Here is a 20306-nt window from a genome sequence, read left to right as displayed (position 1 = left end):
GCTTGTATAGTCGACAAAGCATGAATAACGGTCATGTGGTGTTTATTGCCAGCAAAAAGGTTCGCACCATAAGGTAAGCAAAGATAGGCGAGCCATAAAGGCTCCATTGAGGGTGTACTGTGGCTCCGTGCTTCCTGTGATGACTTGAACATGACATTTTGCTTTACCTGCAGCCGTCCACTTTCTCTGCCTCATTACAAAAGGTTAATGGAATAACCAGACCTCCTCACACGCTTTCCGCCCGCTCAGCAGTCCGCCATAACGCTTTTCCACCTCTCTTTTTATCCACGCATGGCTTTTATTTTATTTTTTTTTAGTATTATTTTATCTCCTGCACCGTCATCGCGCCCATGTTTATTCAAAGTCATGGCGCTCTTCATGTTCAACGTGCCGACCCCAAACTAGGCTACAGCTGCTCCATCCATTTTTCATGAAAGAGCTGTCTGCTCAAAACTACATTGTAGCCTCAAGACACACTCATGTGCCTTTTAATTAGAGTGGAAATGACAGAACAATTATTCATCCAGCTGACCGAAAGGAACAAAAGAAGGACCACAAAACTGATTTTTTTTTTGTTTTTTTGTTTTTTTCACCCTTGTCTGGCAGATATGAAAGTGACAGTATTTAATGGCATCCATTCAAATGCCGCTCACGATGACAAGACAGCAAGTCGGCTGCTAAAATATCCTAAAATACGGCCTGTCGTTTGCAACACGGCTTCACTGCAAATTCTCCCCCCTCAAGCCTGTAAACACTTTTAGAGGGCAAAGCGGCCCCGATCTAAAGGTCAGTGTCCATCCCTGTTGTTTTAATTCAATTACAGGGAAGTCATAAAAAGAAGGCTTCATCGCGAGCGCGCATTTACTGCCGCCTTAATGGAGCGAGCTCAGCTGGTCGTCCCCTCCATTCATGTTACAAAGTGGCTCATCTCGTCGCCGTGTCCGTCTGCTGATTGCTGTCGTCGTCGCGCGGGACACTGTCTCCATTTCCGTCAAATTGCTCGTGACCTGAATAAACGTCGGCAGGAGCTCAGTCTGGAAGGGTTTGGGCTTTGGATTCGGAGGACGTGAGTTTGAGTCTCACCACAGATGAGTAAAATCTTGTAATTAATGTAAAAATAATCAAATAGAAAATCTATTTATATTCAAAGACTGTTCTAACAGCTTTCTTTGATCCTCGAATACAATTATTGACTGTAAAAATTAGGGATGTTCGATACCACTTTTTTTCAGACAGATACTGATACTCAGACCCTCAGTACTCACCGATACCGATACCAACTGCCGATACCAGTAGTACATTTTGACAAATAAAAAAAAATCACTAAAAGATATTTTTAAACAAATATATTTCCTTTAATTTTGACAAAAAAAGAAAACAGCACAGTCACTCTTCAATAGTCTTAATGCTCAAAATGAAACACAAAAAAAGCTCTTTTACTTTAAGATTTACAATTTTGAAGTATTTCCAAACCGGTGAAGTTTTGGTGAAAAACTGCTGCAAGCTAGCACCAGTTACAGGCAAGGAGGACTCACTTAACGTCTTCCCCCTCTGCCATCGGTCGCTTGTACTCGTCTGCGTCACGAGTACTCGAGTACTTGAAAAAAGGCTGGTATCGGCCCGATACCGATACCTGGTATCGGTACTCGCCCATCCCTAGTAAAAATACAACAGAATGATCCAAATGGACTCAGATTTCTCAAAACTTGTAGGGGAGACCGGGGCTAGTTGTATCACTTTTTATACTTTGATATATTTCTTGGAATCAATACATCATATATAAACAAAACGTACACCAGATGAAAGGCCAAAGTCTTGGGTATATATTTTGCATTCATGTCATTTTCGTACTTTGTGTCGGTGCCGAGTTATAAGCCATCAAATAGAGGGATTGAACATGTGACATGTTGTCCCACCAATGGGTAAGTTGTCACACTATATGGGGTAAGATGTCACGTTGTTTTTTGAAACTAATAAAACAAAGACAAAATTATCCTTGTTCTCCTGTTTTGTTTTGTTTTTTTGCTTTTACAGCCAGAGAAATCGTTTATCATTGATCTTGACAATTTACTCTAGTCATTGAGCAAGCTTTAACATAAAATATTATTAAATAAATTAAAGTCCTTAGGAACTGCTGGCATGTAGGTCATATGTCTCAGCCTCAAATGCCTGATTTGTTTTCCTTAAACTGGAAATTTGAGATTAAATTTAATTAAAAAAAATTAAAGCATTTCGGTTAATGGATGGATGGTTCATTATGAAACTGAAGCCAGTCCTGACGTGTGGTACTGGAAACTCAATTTTTAAACAATGAAACAAAACCTAGCAAACTAATTTCTCATCATCGGAAGAACAATTCTGGCATATGCAAACAGAGTTGCATTGGCCCATTCTTTGCATATGTGACAACAAACCCCAAAATGACTGAGACAAGTTGCCCCAAACAACCATGTTGGCTAAAACTTGCTCTAGTTCAAAGTTAGCTTAAAACAGAGCAGTGACTGAGGCATGACAAGTTGCCTGAATCTCACCTCTAACCAGTCCATATGATTTGTTGCTAGAATTTGTCTATGTACGACTCCTATTTCAAAAAAATATGAAGGTGAAAAAATCTACTTTGGGTTGTGCAAAACAGATAACTGGCACTCATCTCAGCTCAGATGTGCTATTCTCTTCTAAGACAGTACACAACCCCTTACCATTTATACAAAGAAAACTAGTATTCCACTTTTTCGTTGCGCCCTCTGATGGAGAAGAAAATTGCAATGTGACAACTTACCCGTGATACAACTAACCCCGGTCTCCCCTACTTGCAGGTTTAGTTTTGCCTGCGAGCGCCACATTCCAGCAGTGTTGATTTGCGAGGCCCCGTGGAGGTAACTCGAGCGGGGGATTTTGCTCTGATGACGATATGCCAAAGATGTGCACGTATATGGTATCTCATTTCCGCCTTGCAAAGTGCCCAAAGTACTTTAGATTGCTCCAACAAATGTCAAGCAAGTCAAACTGAAAGTAAAATTTACCTACGATCCGTGTTTGTTAAGTTTGGCTGCAAAAAATGTCACTGAATTTCGAATCTGAAGTTAACGTTTTAACTTTGAGAGCTACACTAACTATCCGATGCTCAAAGGTCTTAAAAATGTCACAGTCATAGTAAACAGCAATTCTATATTCCCTTTGGAGTTCCTATTGAGTGAATGAGAGGTCTTCAGTTGGACGTAAGTGGTTTTTCAACGCATTACAGGGGGCACCATGATGTCATAACACCAGCTAAAATCTCTTGTGGACAAGTAAACTGAAAAAAAAAAAAAAAAAAAAAAAATGGTGGTTATCACCCTCTGGTGGAGAGTCATTACAAAAACTGCACACTCGGTGTTTATACATCTTGCAAGCTTTAATAGCCAATGCGTGTCATCCTCAACAACCAAAAAAATGGCACTAATGTACACACTTGTACACGTTTTTGGGGTTTGCCACCACAACAGTGTTAAATTTTGAGTCAAGTATTCAAAATAATGATGTCTTGCACACACCATGAAAGAAAGCCCATTCTGCAAATAAATGACCATATTAAAATATCTTCTGCTGTTTGAAATGCAAAACGTAGATACATTCGTTATCCAGACGTCGCCTTCCCTAAACTGTGTAGGAAACGAGCTTTATAAATGCTCCTGCATACAAACGTGTACCCTCCAACAATTCATTTAGCCACCACTAGCTTAGATGCTTCAGCTTTTGATAATAATAAATAAAAATAAAATACAATAAAATAAAGACAAATAAAAAAATAAAATAAATAAATAAATAAATAAATACTTTTTTTTTTTTTTTTTAAAGAAAAAAAGAAAAAAGAAAAAAAAGAGGCCACCGTCAAAATGGCCGTCACGCCGATCAACAAAGAAGACGCACCAGACTGGCCGTCGCCGGTCCGGGCTGTGTGCAAAAAGAATGGAACGGAACGTTATTACTTCTCGCTACACAGGAAATTGTGGAATTTGATCATGAAAAAAGTTGTTTATGTTCTCTTAGTGGTGGCATGGAGGGGGGCGGGGGGGTTTACTTACCATCTTCTTTAGATTGAATTTCTGCTCGAAAGATAGGGACAGTATGTCAATGTGAGGAATGGACATTTGAATCGTCGCTGTATGATAACAACCATGTCAAGTTGACATTTTTTTTTTCAGTGCCGCAGAAATTTTTTTATAGCCAAGTTTCTTCATATAAAGCCACCGCAAACGACCAGAGCTTTAGCAGCGCGCATCCATCTTTTCCCAATCTTCAAGTTGGAAGCTTTAAAATCTTTACGCTCCTGTTATGGTAATTTCTCAGCAACAGCAATCTTCCTGACTCCTCCTGAGCCAATTTGACCTACTGTAGATGAATAACTCCATTGCTAACCATTCCGATCAATATTTTGTCTTTTCCAACTCTCACTGATCATGCTTCAAGTGAGGATAAGACACTCATTTTTCATTTTTAACAATGCATGCTAAAATGTTCTTTTTATTTTATATTGACATGCATATAAAAACTATAATTCTGCATGACGCTTATTGAAACCAAAGTTTAAATTTATGCTGCACATCTGGTCAGTGTCCAATTGACTCACATTTAAAATCAAGATCAATCATGAGGATTTATATGAATGAAATAGCTATTATGTGAGTCTATTGATATCAGAAAAGTCCTCATTTCAGCCAAAAAGCCTTAATTATTATTCCGATGGATCTTAATAAGGACGTCAAAATGCAAACACAGTTTCACCTGCCAGCACATTTGTCTACATGTGTCGGATCAATACGTGAAGTCAGTGCAGTGTCCTCGACTCGACGGCATGATGTGTCTAATCTAAAATCAATAGGTCGCCCCCTCAGAGATCAGTTTGAAGGCCGTCTCACCAAGTGGTCTGGCGGACGCTCCACAGTCAGATGGGCTGAGGGCCTCTTGGCCCGTAATCCACGCTGAGGTCAGGATGAGGAAGCGGATCAAAGTTGTCTCCCGCCGCTCTGCCCTCCGTGTGAGAAAGCTGAGGGAGAACCACAAATGTCACTTCAGAAAGAGATTTATCCAGAAAAGGCATCCTGGATTAGGCTACAAATCAATGTATGGAAAGTGTGTAGGTATGGAAACCTAGCTCAGTTTGTGAAGAGAACATGTGGCGGAGGTGCTTGTATTGAGGACTGTTTTAGGATTGGACGTTAACAGGGTCACTGGCCATCTTCTCTCCAACAATAACGACCATGTTGGTCGTTTTACCATGCACCAAAATACGACCAAGTGTTGCGTATTGTCGTTTAGCGACCTCAATCGGCCATTTAAAATAGCGAAAAATTACAAAACTGAGATTTGAACCCAGATCGTTTGTGCGAAAGACTAACATAACTTACTAAGCTAACCACCCAGTAGCAAGCTTTGTGTTCATTTTGGGTTTTAGGTTGGGTTTTAGGATGACGCTTTCAGTGTGGTTGTGTAGGGCTAGTTGGAGCACGGGTAAGTTGTCACATTGCAATTTTCTTCTCCATCGGAGGGCGCAATAAAAAAGTGGAATACTAATTTTCTGGTATATGTTTTGCTTATATATGATGTATTGATTCCAAGAAGCGGCATGGTGGCCAAGTGGTTAGCACGTCCGCCTCCCAGTTCTGAGGACTCCGGTTCGAGTCCAGGCTCCGGCCTTCCTGGGTGGAGTTTGCATGTTCTCCCCGTGCCCGCGTGGGTCTTCTCCGGGTACTCCGGTCTCCTCCCACATTCCAAAGACATGCATGGCAGGTTAATTGGGCGCTCCACATTGTCCCTAGGTGTGCTCGTGAGTGTGGATGGTTGTTCGTCTCTGTGTGCCCTGCGATTGGCTGGCAACCAGTTCAGGGTGTCCCCCGCCTACTGCCCAGAGCCAGCTGAGATAGGCGCCAGCACCCCCCGCCACCCTTGTGAGGGATAAGCGGTCAAGAAAATGGTGGTGATTTGTTCCTAAACCCCCACCCCCCCATCCTGTATTTTGCCATTTTATGTTTGTTTTGTAAACAGCGGGACATTTCTGTGGAAAGACAGTGTTTACACCCATCCAGCCAATCGCAGAGCGGAGGGGTGGAGTGTCGCAAACTGGACCGGGCGAATTTGCTGGCTGCGTGACGTCACTCCCGCGGCAATTTGACAGCACGCACTGATTTTTTTTTTTCCACTCACTCACTCACTCACTCACTCACTCACTCACTCACTCACTCACTCACTCACTCACTCACTCACTCACTCACTCACTCACTCACTCACTCACTCACTCACTCACAGAAGCTTACATGTGTGAATGAGTGAGTGAAAAAAAATAATAATCAGTGATTAACTAATCTTTAGCATTTTTATAATCTTTTTATGTAAGACTTTAGGAAGATATTTCTGTGTAGTCAACTTTTTTTGCATATTAAAAAACAAAACAAAAATGTATTGTTTTCATCATCATATTTATGGGATGGTATCATGTAATATAACTGCATATTATATTTAAAAAAAAAATACATTGGATATAAAACGTGTACAAAAATCTCCCAAACAGGTGTGGAAAATTTGCTTACCACCAGAAGAAGAGCATACAGTAGCTGCAGGTTGTGGCATCATGATGCCTGGGGGCTGTTTTTTTCTTCGTCACGGTGGATGGAATTATGAACAGTTCCAAATACAAATTCAGCGTGAGTACAAAACCTTCAGGCTTCAACTGTTGTCAGGGAAAGCCCGTTAGAACAGCTGCACTTGATTTTAGGTTCATCAAAGGAAATTGAAATGGTGGCAGCGGCAAGTGTGTGAATGTAAATACAGTGTTCCCTTTTTTTAACCACTGGGGTTCCGTTCCAAAAAATACCCGCAATGAATGAATGTTTTACATTTATTATAAATGTTTTAAAGCTCTAAAACCCATCACCACACAATTTATACACTTTTCTCATTGAGGATTTACATTTCCTCTCATTTGCCTCGTTAAAACATTCTCAGTGTTCAAACCTTCATAAGTTTTGTAAAATAGGTACATTACTGTAAAAAAAATACATGCAGAATTGCACTAAAAAAAATCCACATAAAAACGAGGCCGCGAAAAGTGAACCGTGTTATTGTGAGGGAACACTGTATTATGTAAATATTATTTATAAATTATTCCTACAATGGTATTCGTTTACAGACTATACCAATAACAATAATAACACTAATAATATTATACAATCCACATTACCAAAATAAGATATAGTTTAACAGTTTTACATACAGAAAAACTCAAGACATTTTAACACTTTGTATTATTATATTATCAATGGTGCACAGTTTTAACATGCATACACATTAACATTTATTATTATTTTTTTATTTAGTGTTCAACAGTTTAAACAGAAACATATTTAAAATGTTTTTGAAATTTCTAAAGTCTTAAAAAAGCATCTTAGACAAATTACACTTATTAATTATATATATTAGGGGTGTTAAGAAAAAATCAATTTGACAATATATCGCGATATTACAGCGCGCAATTCTTGTATTCAACTTTATTATTTATTAACTTTTATTCAATATTGCGGCCGAATCGATATTTAAACATCAATTTTTAATGGAAATGTTCAACAAAAACTTACTAACTTGCTTACGGGTTCACACTTTAAGCATAGTAGAAATTCATGGAACAATAAGCCTTAATATTTTTATTTTAATGCTGTTTTAACATGAAACAGATTGCAAAAATCGCAATCATCGACTTACAGATTCGTATCGGGATTAATCGGTATCAAATCGAATCGTGACCTATGATTTGTGATACAGGTCCAATGGCCAGATAATAGGCAATTCACACCCCTAATGTATATATATATATATATATATATATATATATATATATATATATATATATATATATATATATATAACCAAAAACCAATTTAAATCATTCTACTTCTATACTTGATGTTTTATTGCAATCATCAGCATCATAATAATAATAACGGCATGGATGCACCCTACCTATATAACTGGAAGTTCCATTTGCATGTACTGTACATCTAATCCTTCAGCGGATGCGGTACACAACACCTGAAACGCACATTTAACGATGTGTGCGCAAATGAATTCACTCTATCGCGCGTCGATAATTTAATGAAGGTGTTCATTTGAAAGCGGGGTTCCAAGCTCCCGAGGCCGCAGCGGCCGAGGAGGACGGCGGGAGGCGCGACTTGTGCAGGAGGCGCAGCGACAGCAGGACGAAGCCGACGCTCATCCCGCCCAGGACGACCACGCCCGAAATCAGCGCCGTGGTCACCGGATTCATCAGCTGGGAGGGGTCGCCCGGCGCTGCAAAGGTTAAATGTTGTGTGTGCGCGTGTGGACAAAACTTCAAACAGATAAGCTGCCTTGAAATGTACTTATCACAACCACGCAATGTTGTTTTTCTGCCAGAAAAACGTGTTAAAAAGCAGCAACACTAAGTATGTATACCTTGTCATCAGTCTAGCATCCCCAGAAAGTCACATTTTTTGGTGTATTTCATAAATATTGTGTAAGAGTGCTTACCAAGCTGAGTGTTGTTGACGGGGGTATCATCTGGAATAAAAACACGTTTGTTAATTTCTTTTTTAAAATTCACTTTCACTCCTGTATATATATATATATATATATATATATATATATATATATATATATAAAATATAAAAAAAAATAAAAAATAAAAAAAAATATATATATATATATATATTTTTATTTTTTTTTTATATCTTTTTTTATTTTTTTATTTTTATGTTTTACACAATCACCATCCAAAGTAAAAATACTTAGTTCCCCAAGTATCAAAATCATGACATCATTAAAATGCCAGTTAAGCCCAGGACGACCACGCCCGAAAAGAACACGGGAAAAAAAAAAACTGTCCTAAAATGATGATTTACTTAAAATGTGTTCCACGTAAAAGCCCAATAAAGAATCTACCAGAAAAAAAAATCTAACAGTTGTTAAAGATGAAATGCAAATGTATTCTTTTAAAGTTGAAAACAACTGAATTGTACTGTGGTAGCAATTCTTTCACATACCACTAGAGGGAACTCTTGTAACACACTTTTCAGAATGACGACAGACCGCGATGATGTTTTCTGTTGTAATTGCCTTATCACTGCTACGCTTATGCAAGCATGAGTTTCCTGCTTAGTTTGTTTATTTTACATTAGGCACGTTGTAGGAGTCTTTTGGTGCGGCATTTTATGTCAGGCAGATTTTTGAACAGCTAAGGGTCCTAAAAGTGGGATATTAACTCATTCACTGCCAGTCATTATAGAAAATTTTTACATTTCCAATACTCACGTGATATTCCATTCAATAATTATATATAAACCGAATCTACCAAATAACAGAATAGACTCCCTACTTTTTGTCCCGTCCCGTTCTTTTATAATTGACGGCAGAAAAATGTAGGTTTGCCAAAATACAGCCATTTCTCCCATGGACTCTGAAACTGTGTTTATTTCCTATAAAATGGGGCAATGATGTCATCTACCGGTGGTTGGGCATCAGTAAAGTTGTTTCCAAGTTTGATATTTACAGTGGAGCATGCTCAGATTCGCCCCCATTTAGCACCGCTCTAAAAAATACAATTGACAAGTATACTTGTCAAAGGCAGTGAATTTAAGCACTGACCTGTACGTATGACTGGATAGCCGATAGCCCATGCACGCCAGTGCAAGCCGTTGAAGTCACACGGCGGCCATCTTGTTACTCCCACCTCGCAAGCAGACTATTTTAAACTATACGTATAGATGAGAAATATACAGCTCGTAGGCAGTTATTATAAGGCCGGAGGTGGGGTGTGGGTTTGTGCCGGGGTGGTCACTATTTTTTAACAAGTAAAAAAATAAAAATAACAAGTGGACGTTACGTGCTGCTTTGAAGACCTCCTTTTTATTTTATCGCTCAGTTCCTTAGACCCCAATATTAGATTTGGCAGAGGCATCTTTTGTTGAATTCCAGTTATAATTCTTTAATTTAAAAAATACAAGTTTCCTCCTGCACTAAACATCAAGCATATAATTTATACATGTATTTAAGGCAAGTTGTAAAATGTCTGAAGTCCTCGTGTTTATGTTTAATAAATTGAAAACACCATAAATCATGCTGTCGAAGTAGTGTCTCCAATTTCAATACTATAAATGCAGAGCATCATATACCGAGATACGTTTCTTGGGAGGAGCAATATGGCGACCCCGCGACCTCAAAAGTCTTGGCCAATTGGCTATCTAGTCATATATATAGATGGCTGTATTCGCGGTAGTTACTTGCTGACGATTGACGGAAACATTGAGGGACCAGCCATATGGCTGTGAAATAAAAAAAATAAAAAAATAACAGATTGACAATTACAATTAGGTTCATCTCAAAATATTGATGGATTGACGACGACAGAAGGGCAGCCCAACTGTCAATCATTGGCGAATGACGGACATCTGAATTTTATTCTGCCAAATTTCTAAATTGGCAAAAAAATCCATCTCGATTCAGCTCGTATACCGGTAGTTTGTTTTACAACAACACATAGATATACTTAGGTACATGCACACCTACCAAATACTGTACATTAGACCTTACAGTATATCGAAAGAGTGAGCTCGTACCACTCCTGGTGATGATCGGTCCGGCGCTAATGACGGCATTCCCGCTGGCGGCCGGAGGCGAACCGAGGCCGGCCCCTTCGTCCCGCCTTCGACGGCGCCCGCAGATCTGCCAAACACGTAAATCGGGTCATCCCCGACGGGGACGGTAACGTCAGGCCCGGCGCCGCCGACGAAGACGTACCGGCATGAGCATGACGCAGTCGTCGCTTTTGCACAGCTTGGTGACGCAGTGCAGGAAGACGGTGGACATCTTCTGGTGCCGGTGCTTGACAAAGCGGAAAACCTCAAAGGAGAATCGTCCCATCTGACTCTTGCCGTTCTCGAAAACGGTGGTCTGAGGGTCTTTGTAGCAGCTGTGGCGAGAGAGACAGAGAGGGAAAAAAAAAAAAGCCACGCGTGTGATATGACGTTCGGACATTGTTGCTCTCAATGAATGGCTAAAAGCTCCGCTTTTGTGCGTCGCCAGACAAGTCAGATTACCCCAGGAAAAGGTCGTAGCGGAGTTCATCATTGGGATTCCCTGAGGGGGTTGTGTAACAGTAGTCCATCAAGATGTTCCAACTGCAGGGGGGGGGGGACAAAACGGTGAGATTGCGACGCCAGATGCACGTGGGAAAGCACACACGGGCCTTTCTGCGTCTGTCACGGCCTGGCGCCTCCGTGTCGTATCATATCATAATGGCGTCAGCCGTTGACTCGTTTTCATTCACATCGCGTCTTGAGAACTGGCCCGGCGTTAAATAAGCGCTTCAACGGTACCGTTTGTCCAGGTTTGTGGCCTTGACTGCAGCAAACACTCGAGTCTTCAAAGCCAGACCGGCCATCGGGATGGACAACATTTGGTTGTATGTGGAGTCCTACACACACACAAAAAAAAGATTGTTTCAATCACTTTGGATACGGATTGCCACTTAAACAGTTCATGTCAAGTGTTTGTAAAAATAAAAACAAATGTTTACAATTTTTTAAAATGCATTGTACTGTCACCAACGTCTTACAAATGCAATTATGCCATCTAGGGGCTGAAAAAAACCGACTTCAGCACAAATCAATATCACACACTTTTTACAGTACATCTTTTTAATTTTAACTAAATGTTATGAATTATTATGATATTACTGCATCAGTGACTAAAAGATGCACGCATATTTCTATTAGTTTAAGAATTTTTTCCCACTTTTATGTTAGAGTATGAAAACTTAGAAAAGAATATTAGACATTTTATTGTACGTTTAGAACAGATATAAAATTTGAGATTAATCGTGAGTTAACTATTGAAGTTGTGATTAATTATGATTAAAATTTTTAATCGCCTGGCACACCTACTACTTTTATGTGTTGAGTAAATAAACATACATACTGTATATGCTATAAAAAATCAAAAATCATATTAAATTGCATATTACATTTCTTTATCATTTGTATTTTGTTTTTTAAATGGGTTTTCACTGCACTACATTTCATATTATACTACAATAAAAAAAAATGGGCATGTATAAAATGTAATAATAATAATAATAATAATAGGATGTAATTTTATATGTAAATTTAAGTAAGTTGATTTTTTTCACTACAGTATATCAGTCATAGTTACTGTATTACAATACACATTTGCTGTTAATATTACTACTAGTACTATTGCTAATGAAATAGGTAATAATAATAATTTTAAAAAATTAAAATAATAATAATAATGAAGTGACAAAAATGAGATTTATGTGACAATTATTTTTCATGTCTGAAGACCAATCTCTTTTAACATAGTTTTAAACATTGTTTTAAAAGGAGTCATACTTTTTGTGACTGTATTTAATAATTATCATCATCATAATTATAGCTGTGTGTTGTTTTATAATAGGCTCCTAAGGTCATTTATAATAGCACTATTTTATTGATATCAATCAGACAAAATTTCTTGTCAAACGGCCTTTTCAATTAATATTCATTGTAATAAATCAATACTTTGTTGCATTCACATCTTTATATCAATGTTATGATGCATCGGAGCAAACTTCTGTCGAGGAACCAAAAACTCCGAAACTTCTAATGAAGTCTCGAGTTGAGAGCAAGTTTGAAAACATGAAATTGGCGTCCGCTCGGCCGGGTTCTTCGGAAACCCCAACAAAGATCTCGACTTGAAGTGGAGAAGTTGCCGTGCAACCGCGCAAGGCGAGCTGGCTCACAACTCACATTGTACAGCATGAGACTCAGCGTGCTCACAAACGTGCCGTTGCTGTCCTTGACGGATATGGCGGCTGACGAGCTGTGAAAAGATGCAGCGTGTCAGCTCCATAATAAACACAAGCTTTTTTTTTTTTTTTTTTTTTTTGGCAAAGAAGACTTTACAGCTTGATCTCACCTCAAGGCTTTTACGCAGCAGCACTTGGATTACACACATAGATGCTGGGGTATTCATTAACTCAACAACCTATGTTTTTTTTTAAATCATATTTAACATTACCAACAATTACAGTATGTCAATTGAAAGTGGTGTTTAAATAAGAAATAAATAAACAAGGCGGAGCAAGATACTCGACAGATGGGAGATAATCTTTTTGATACAGTGCAGAGAAGTCAAAGATGTGCTCAACTCCACTTTTGGGACTGTTTCAATAGCTGCTTTTCCACCAACAAGCAAGTTCTAGGTAAAGGGAGTTCTTGGTTGTAAAAGTTCAGCAGGGAATTTATTATTGTGTTTCCACAGCGTCTTTGAGTTCTCTGTAATTGATTCAAATGAGTTTGATGAGTCCAGCTGGTGTAAAAACACCCCCCCAAATTTGACCAACCAATCAGACTTGGTCAGTACAAAGTTCCTGCCTGGCTCATCAAGACCCTGCTCCTGAGATAGTACTTGGATGGCCCCTTGGGAATTTAATTACCCTGGTAATTGTTGTTGGTGGAAAAACGCGCAGATTTAATTTTACCGAAAAGTTCTCCAAAAGTTCCGGTGGGGGAAAACCCCCTAAAGCTTCTGTTTTGGTTAGCAAAACAGTTCAAATAAATAGATATAGTAATGCCAGTTTATTGACGCTCTAAATTCTGAATCCATCCGTTTTGTATCGGATAGCACTTGTCCTCATCAGATTTGCGGGTGGGGCGGAGCCTATGCCTGCTGAAATTGGGTGAGAGGCGGGGTATACCATGAACTAGTAGCCAATTGCAGGGCTTCATTTCGTTTTAAGTTTCTTTCTTTCTTTATTTTAAGTTACTTTGAATTAGTTGTCTGAGCTGATTTGTTAGTTCATCTTTTTTTAAATGTTTAGGTTTTTTTTAAATATTTTCTTAGTTTTAGTATTAGTTTTTTTGTTTCGTGTATTTGTGTGCAAGATTAAATAAAACACTGTTGGGAAAATTCAACAAAAATGTTTTCAAAATCAATTAACAAATCGAATGCATGTATTGTATATAACAGTCCATAGACTTTGAATTAAACAGTGCAGTGCCTAATACTGCTTCTCAACTTACATTCATCACAATCCTTACTTGCATCTAAACTAGGATGATCTCACTTTCCATCTCTGTTTACCATGTTGACAACTCCTAAAGTGGATTTGTGTCTTCAATGAGAAGTATTAATTAAACTAGGTTGTACAGTGTACTATATTTGACATCATTTTTCATAAATATGAAGCAAAAGCTTGGCTTGTGTGCGGGCACACTGTTCGACCTTCCTTCTTCCAGCTCACGTCTGAGCAATAATACTGAAATTTCCATCCACTTATACCTTATCCATATCCAAAGGCTCATCTATTATATTAATTGCCCAAGAGAAAAGAAAGGACACAGTGTTAATGTTCAAGAAGCATAATGTTACAGTGGCTGTCAATAGCAAACTACTATTTGATAATGCTGACCAATCAATAAGCAAAATAGTTACGCATGAATTGATGAGTTGCACCTAAATGGAAATCTGTTTTAATTGACTTATGATGACAGTCCGAAACATCTTGACAGTGATTAGATGAATGTCACATTTCTCGTTCCAACTCCCGATTGATTAATTAGAGAGTATCTGGGAACTTACGAAGCCAGCTGCGAGTTATTGACCAGGTACTCCAGTGGGTAGCTGCAGCTGAATTTGTACAACAAACCAGGGAGGTAGCTGATGATAGTCGGCGGGTCGGGGGTGTCAACAAAGCCGGAGACGTTGCCGATTTGCACCAGCGACATGTTCCCGTAGGCGTTGGGTCCGAAAGCTGTGCTGACCTGCGGAGAAAGCAAGCGCCGCGTCACTTGCTGCTAAAGTCAATCAATCACATAATGAAACGATTGTATTGATTCAATTGATTAAATGATTGTTTAAATATGGTATAAGAGGTGTCGCACGTCAATGGGTCACTAGTTATTTAAGAAATAAAAACCAATATGCTGATTTCAATAGTAGACAGTCAACACACAGTTATGTAACTTGTGGGGTGCCCCAGGGATCAATTCTGGGGCCAATACTTTTTCTTCTTTATGTGAATATTATTATTACTATTTCCAAATTGTTAAAAAATATTTTATTTGCAGATGACACCACTTTATTTTATGTTGGGAATATATATATATATATATATATATATATATATTAAGTAATAGAGAGTTTGAGAAAATTATGAAGTGGTTCAATGCCAACAGAGTCAGTTAGTAAAACCAGATTTATGATTTTTAGGTGTGGAAATATTGATATTGAAATAATACTGACTGTGCAAGGTACTGCATAGCAAGGACTAATGAAATAAAGTTTTTAGGTATTATTATTGATGAACACTTAACATGGAAATCACATGTAAAATATGTCAAATCTAACGTATCACAAACTGTAGCAGTTTTACACAAGGCTAAAGAATCATTGAACAAGAATGCTTTGTTTTTGTTATATAGTTCATTGATTGGTCGTGCAATTCGTGTTGTTTGCGGCTGCGGATACAGAGACCACACTAATCCATTATTTATGCAACTACAAACTTTAAAATTGAATGAATTGAGTTTAACCGTCTCAAAATAATGTTTAAAGACTCAAATTTTTACCAGTTAACATACAAATAAAATGTAAAGGAAGATAACATAAGTTTGACTCCTTTCCGTCCCTTTTCATTTCTCTTTTTTTCGAAGGAATGAAATCAAATGGAATTGAATTGAACTGAATTGAGATCAACACAATAAGTCCTGCGCGTGCTGTTGACCTCCAGGCTGTTGCCGCAAGCTTCCAAGGTGCTGAGTCCGATGCTGAACAGCACAACGGTGGGGAAGGTGTTGTTGTTGATGAAGCCGCGGCACTGGGCGTCGCCATGGTGACCGTTGAGCGCCAGGTCGGTGTCGGTGTAGCCGGAGAACAGCACCGGGCAGAAGTTGATTTTCACCGTGATGGTCTGCACGCCGCAGTACACGCTGATGTCCCGCTCGCCTTTCAAACGACAAACAGCTCATTTGACTGTGAGGATGGGATTGGGCCCAAACGTACTCACATACAGTATACATTCAAACATCAACATATATGAAATTATAGGCATTCATTTTCTACAACAAATCATGAATGAATCCAAATGACTTTTGCCGTAATGTGAAGTGAACAATTGTAGCTTAAATTAGTTCATAATTTAATACAGGACTCCCAAACTGAACATCAGGAGCCAACTTATTATCATTATCGTTATTATTGTTATTGTTATGTTTTCAAAAGACATACTGCACACAGCCAAAATTTAGCATCAGGAGCCAAACATTTCAAAAATGCATTTTTATTTCCCTGAGACCATGTTTTTATTTATTTATTTATTTATTTATTTATTTATTTATTTATTTATTTATTCATTCATTCATTCATTCAGTATTAGTAGCTTAATACTTAAAAATATATTAAGAAATACATAATACAGAGTTTTGAAACATGAGCATCGAGGGCCAAACTTCATTTTATTTTATTTTTTAAACTACAGTGTTCCCAAACTTCCCACACTATAACGCGATTCACTTTTTGCGGCCTCGCTGTTTTTTTTGGTGCAATTTAGCAAGCTTTTTTTTTTTTTTTAACACTAATTTTTAATAAATATTTATTATATATAAATATTTTATAACATTTATGGTTTGAACATTGAGAATGTTTTAACAAGAGAAAAATGTGAGAAAATGTAAATGCCCCAATGAGAAAAGTGTATGTTCTCTGTGGCGAGGGGTTTTATTGCCTTAAAATATTTATAATAAATATAAAACATTAAGCAAACTACTTTTGCGGTTTTCATTTATTAGCGGGTATTTTTTGGACCCTAACCCCAGCGGAAAATGAAGGAACACTGTATTCCATTTTGGGTAGTTGTATCCATTTTAGTTTGTATACAGTTTATGTCAATGCTATTGCAGTCTACTTTTATCAAGAAAATACCACTTTATTTTTGATACAATCTGTTTTATTGTAAGCTCGGTTTTTAACTAACTGCACTGCATCATATTGACAGGTGTGTCTCAAAAGATTCCATTATAATGTACTAAATATTTTATCAAACCCCCCTCCTTATTAGAATATTAAAAATGATAAGACATACTTGTCAGTTTGATGGAGTGCAGCTCAAACGGACTCTCATTAGATTCTGCAGGTCTACCTCCTGTTTTGAATCTGTTTTCATGTATTTTTGAGATCTGCATAGCAAATATTTGAGGTAGGACTCACGGAGGGTCTCACAGCATTATAGTATCATGTAGTATTTTGCTCGTGATGCCAGTAATATCATGATACAGCAGTCACATGATATTGCACCATAACGAGAGGTGTGTTTAATATTTTGGTTAAAAAAAAAAAAAAATATATATATATATATATATATATATATATATATATCAGATTAATAACATCTTATATTTTGATTAATCACTTAATTAAAAAGGCTTATTTTGTCAACATTTTTTGCCAGCCAAATTTGAAGAGCACCTGTTATGTGATATTTCTTTCGACATTTAATGTTATGAGGACATTTTTGATCCACTGCACACTTGCATCCTCCTCTTTTTTAATCAGTTAATTACTTACATAATTTAAAATGGGAAAAAAAAAATGACCCCAGTAGTTTGACATGAACAATTATTCTGAATGTCATATACGCAAATATTTATTAATTTCGTTATATTTATTGCTCAAACACAACCTGTGAATCATCTTTATTGGGGAGATATATGCTTAATAAATAAATAAATTTTTATATATATATATATATATATATATATATATATATATATATATATATATATATATATATATATATATATATATATATATATAATTTAAAGTTAAAGCATTAACTAAATAGTCGAGTCCATTCGTTCGATTCAGTAAAATTCCGATTCGATTCGATATGGTATAGCTACAAGTTCGAGAGGGTATGACGCAATGAGTTGTTATCATTTTACGATATGACATTCTGCAATCCACAAGTTCCCACAGTCCAAACTTGACATCATGATCTATATACGAATGAAGCGGTCGTGACGGACGGGTGTGCGTGCGTGACGTCATCTCTCACCAGGAAACCTGCTGTGGTGGTTGGCGTCGCAGTTGTATCCGTTAAACTGCGCCGACACCGACGCCACCCCGCTCATCAGGAGTAGGTGCAGGAGGCACGATGGCGTCATTTGGGCACCCGCGAGACGTTTGGCCGCCGTCATCTTCAGAGGGTCAACATGGCGGACGCTCGAAAGTGGCGTTGATCTCCCGAGCGTGCGCGAGAGGGAGTCCGGAGGCGACTGCCCTCTGTGACCTCGATCAAAGTAGTGCCACCGTCTATCTCCGGGTTCTCCGATCCCCTTCTGCCCACCCCCCTTCGCCTCACTCGCTCATGGTGGCCACCAACCTCCCCCCCTGCTTTCAAGGCCTTTTTAAGCCAGGTCACCCCCACTGCTCTCTTTTCTGCACCTGTTTAACCGTTTCCTGATGCCTTCAAAGCAACCCCACCAGGGAGAAGGTGGATAGATGGCGGAGGGGAGGAGGCGAGGGGGGGCACTTTTGATGACGATCGTCAACCTCGCCTGCATTTTGTTGTGTGTGCGCCGATATGAAAGATAGCTCCGCCTATTATCCAAACACAACCTCGGTGACGGACGTGGGAACCTCCATCAGATCTGAAACGGCCTCAACAAATCTTTTCACAGAGCCCCGAAACCGGAGCTGGCTGGGCCCTTTCCCACTCGCCTCCGCCGTTTCTGATCATCACCTGTCAGCTGGCACAAACGAGGTGGAGGAGTCGCTTATGAGTTGGGTGGAGGGGGGGTCGGCCTAGGAATTAAGCTGTCATCGGCCACCGCGGCGGCCCACATTCACATCCACATAATAGTGCGCTCATGGTCCGATGCGGAGGTGATTGGGATGCACAAAGCGTCACTAGAAGCCTCTCGCTGGGCTGTACATTCCAGCACGACACAAGAAAAATGGGAAAGTAGAGTTCTCTTTCCACTTTTGTCCTCTGCCTCGAGGTAATGCGCTTAACAGGTTCTCTTTTTAGATGCTAACATGGCAAATCAAGCCCTTATGAAAACTACACTGCAGAAGAACTCCAATACACTCCACTCATTTTTCTATCACAAAAAAACTTGCATGGTTTGTTACTGAACCTTAGAACTTTGAAATAAAATTGAAACTAGCTGGGACACTTTTAGAAAAATGTGCGATTGAAAGTTGACATACCCTCGCGCCATATGAAAATGTACAAAAGCTCAATGTGGATTAATGACAAAAAATTTTTTACGAAATGTCACCAAAATTCACGTGCACATCTCTGCTCATGTCAACTTCAACCTCTGAAAATAGCAAAACAATCGCCACGCTATTTTGGACTTAATGGCGGTTGAAGTGTGTCATGACTTGGGTCATGCAGGAGTAATGTTTGGGTCACGCCTGGGTTAAGTTTGAGTAGACTTCATGACCGTGCGCCAGAGTTCACGACCCGTTAGGAGTCTGTTTTGGGTATTGATGTAACAGCATCCAGTTTCAACTAGTTTTAGGCTATATGCTATGCTATATGATGTTTGTTGATGTCAGGAACTATCTGTAATTACTGTTGCTCAAATCACAGTTGCTCAGGCAACAACCAATCACAGCTCACCTCTCTTCTGAAGTTGAGCTGTGATTGGTTGTTACCCGAGCAACTGTGAAGTCATTTTCGCTCGACAGCAAGTGGCAAAATGGCCGCCCTGAGCAACTGTGATGTCATCTTCAGTCGACAGCAAGTGGCAAAATGGCCGCCCTGAGCAACTGTGATGTCATCTTCAGTCGACAGCAAGTGGCAAAATGGTCGCCTTCTGATATTGATAAAAAATGCTGTTTTTGCTGCTTAAATCATATTCCACTTACGCAATATTAACCAAAATTCGTATTTAGACTAGTGGGGCTGCATAGAACATATTATTGTCAATATTTTTTTTTTTTTGGGGGGGGGGGGGCTTGACTTCCCCTTTAAACCTTTTTTTCTCACCACAGCTGTGCTCTAATAGGGTATGTAAACTTTCAAGCAGAACTGTAATCGTGATAATAAAAATAATAATAATATTTTTTGTGTGTGTGTTGATGTGACGATAAAAATTGTTAACAGCAACAAATCGTTCTTATTTTACAACTCCCACCCAGCTAAATGACCTATTTAGTCAACGTATAGCCATGTGCATGACCTGTCAGTTTGCGCGCCGGTTGTGCTCAGCAGCCTTTTAAGGTCTACGAGT

At 38.8% G+C, this 20306-nt stretch overlaps 1 protein-coding gene across 1 annotated transcript; it reads right to left on the bottom strand.

The window, feature by feature from the left end:
* Nucleotides 1-8134: 8134 nt before the first annotated feature.
* zpld1b (zona pellucida-like domain containing 1b) lies at nucleotides 8135-18310 on the bottom strand. The gene is made up of 10 exons (XM_077541549.1): nucleotides 18119-18310; nucleotides 15791-16011; nucleotides 14647-14828; nucleotides 12813-12885; nucleotides 11382-11479; nucleotides 11103-11183; nucleotides 10804-10975; nucleotides 10623-10728; nucleotides 8539-8568; nucleotides 8135-8319 (listed from the first exon to the last, which is right to left on the bottom strand). Exons 1-10 carry the CDS (start codon nucleotides 18258-18260, stop codon nucleotides 8135-8137), a joined length of 1290 nt encoding a protein of 429 aa, XP_077397675.1. The 5' UTR covers nucleotides 18261-18310.
* Nucleotides 18311-20306: the final 1996 nt, after the last annotated feature.

This window comes from Festucalex cinctus, chromosome 13 (genome assembly GCF_051991245.1).
Source record: "Festucalex cinctus isolate MCC-2025b chromosome 13, RoL_Fcin_1.0, whole genome shotgun sequence".
NCBI classification, from domain to species: Eukaryota; Metazoa; Chordata; class Actinopteri; order Syngnathiformes; family Syngnathidae; genus Festucalex; species Festucalex cinctus.
This window is presented reverse-complemented; position numbering and strand designations above follow the sequence as displayed.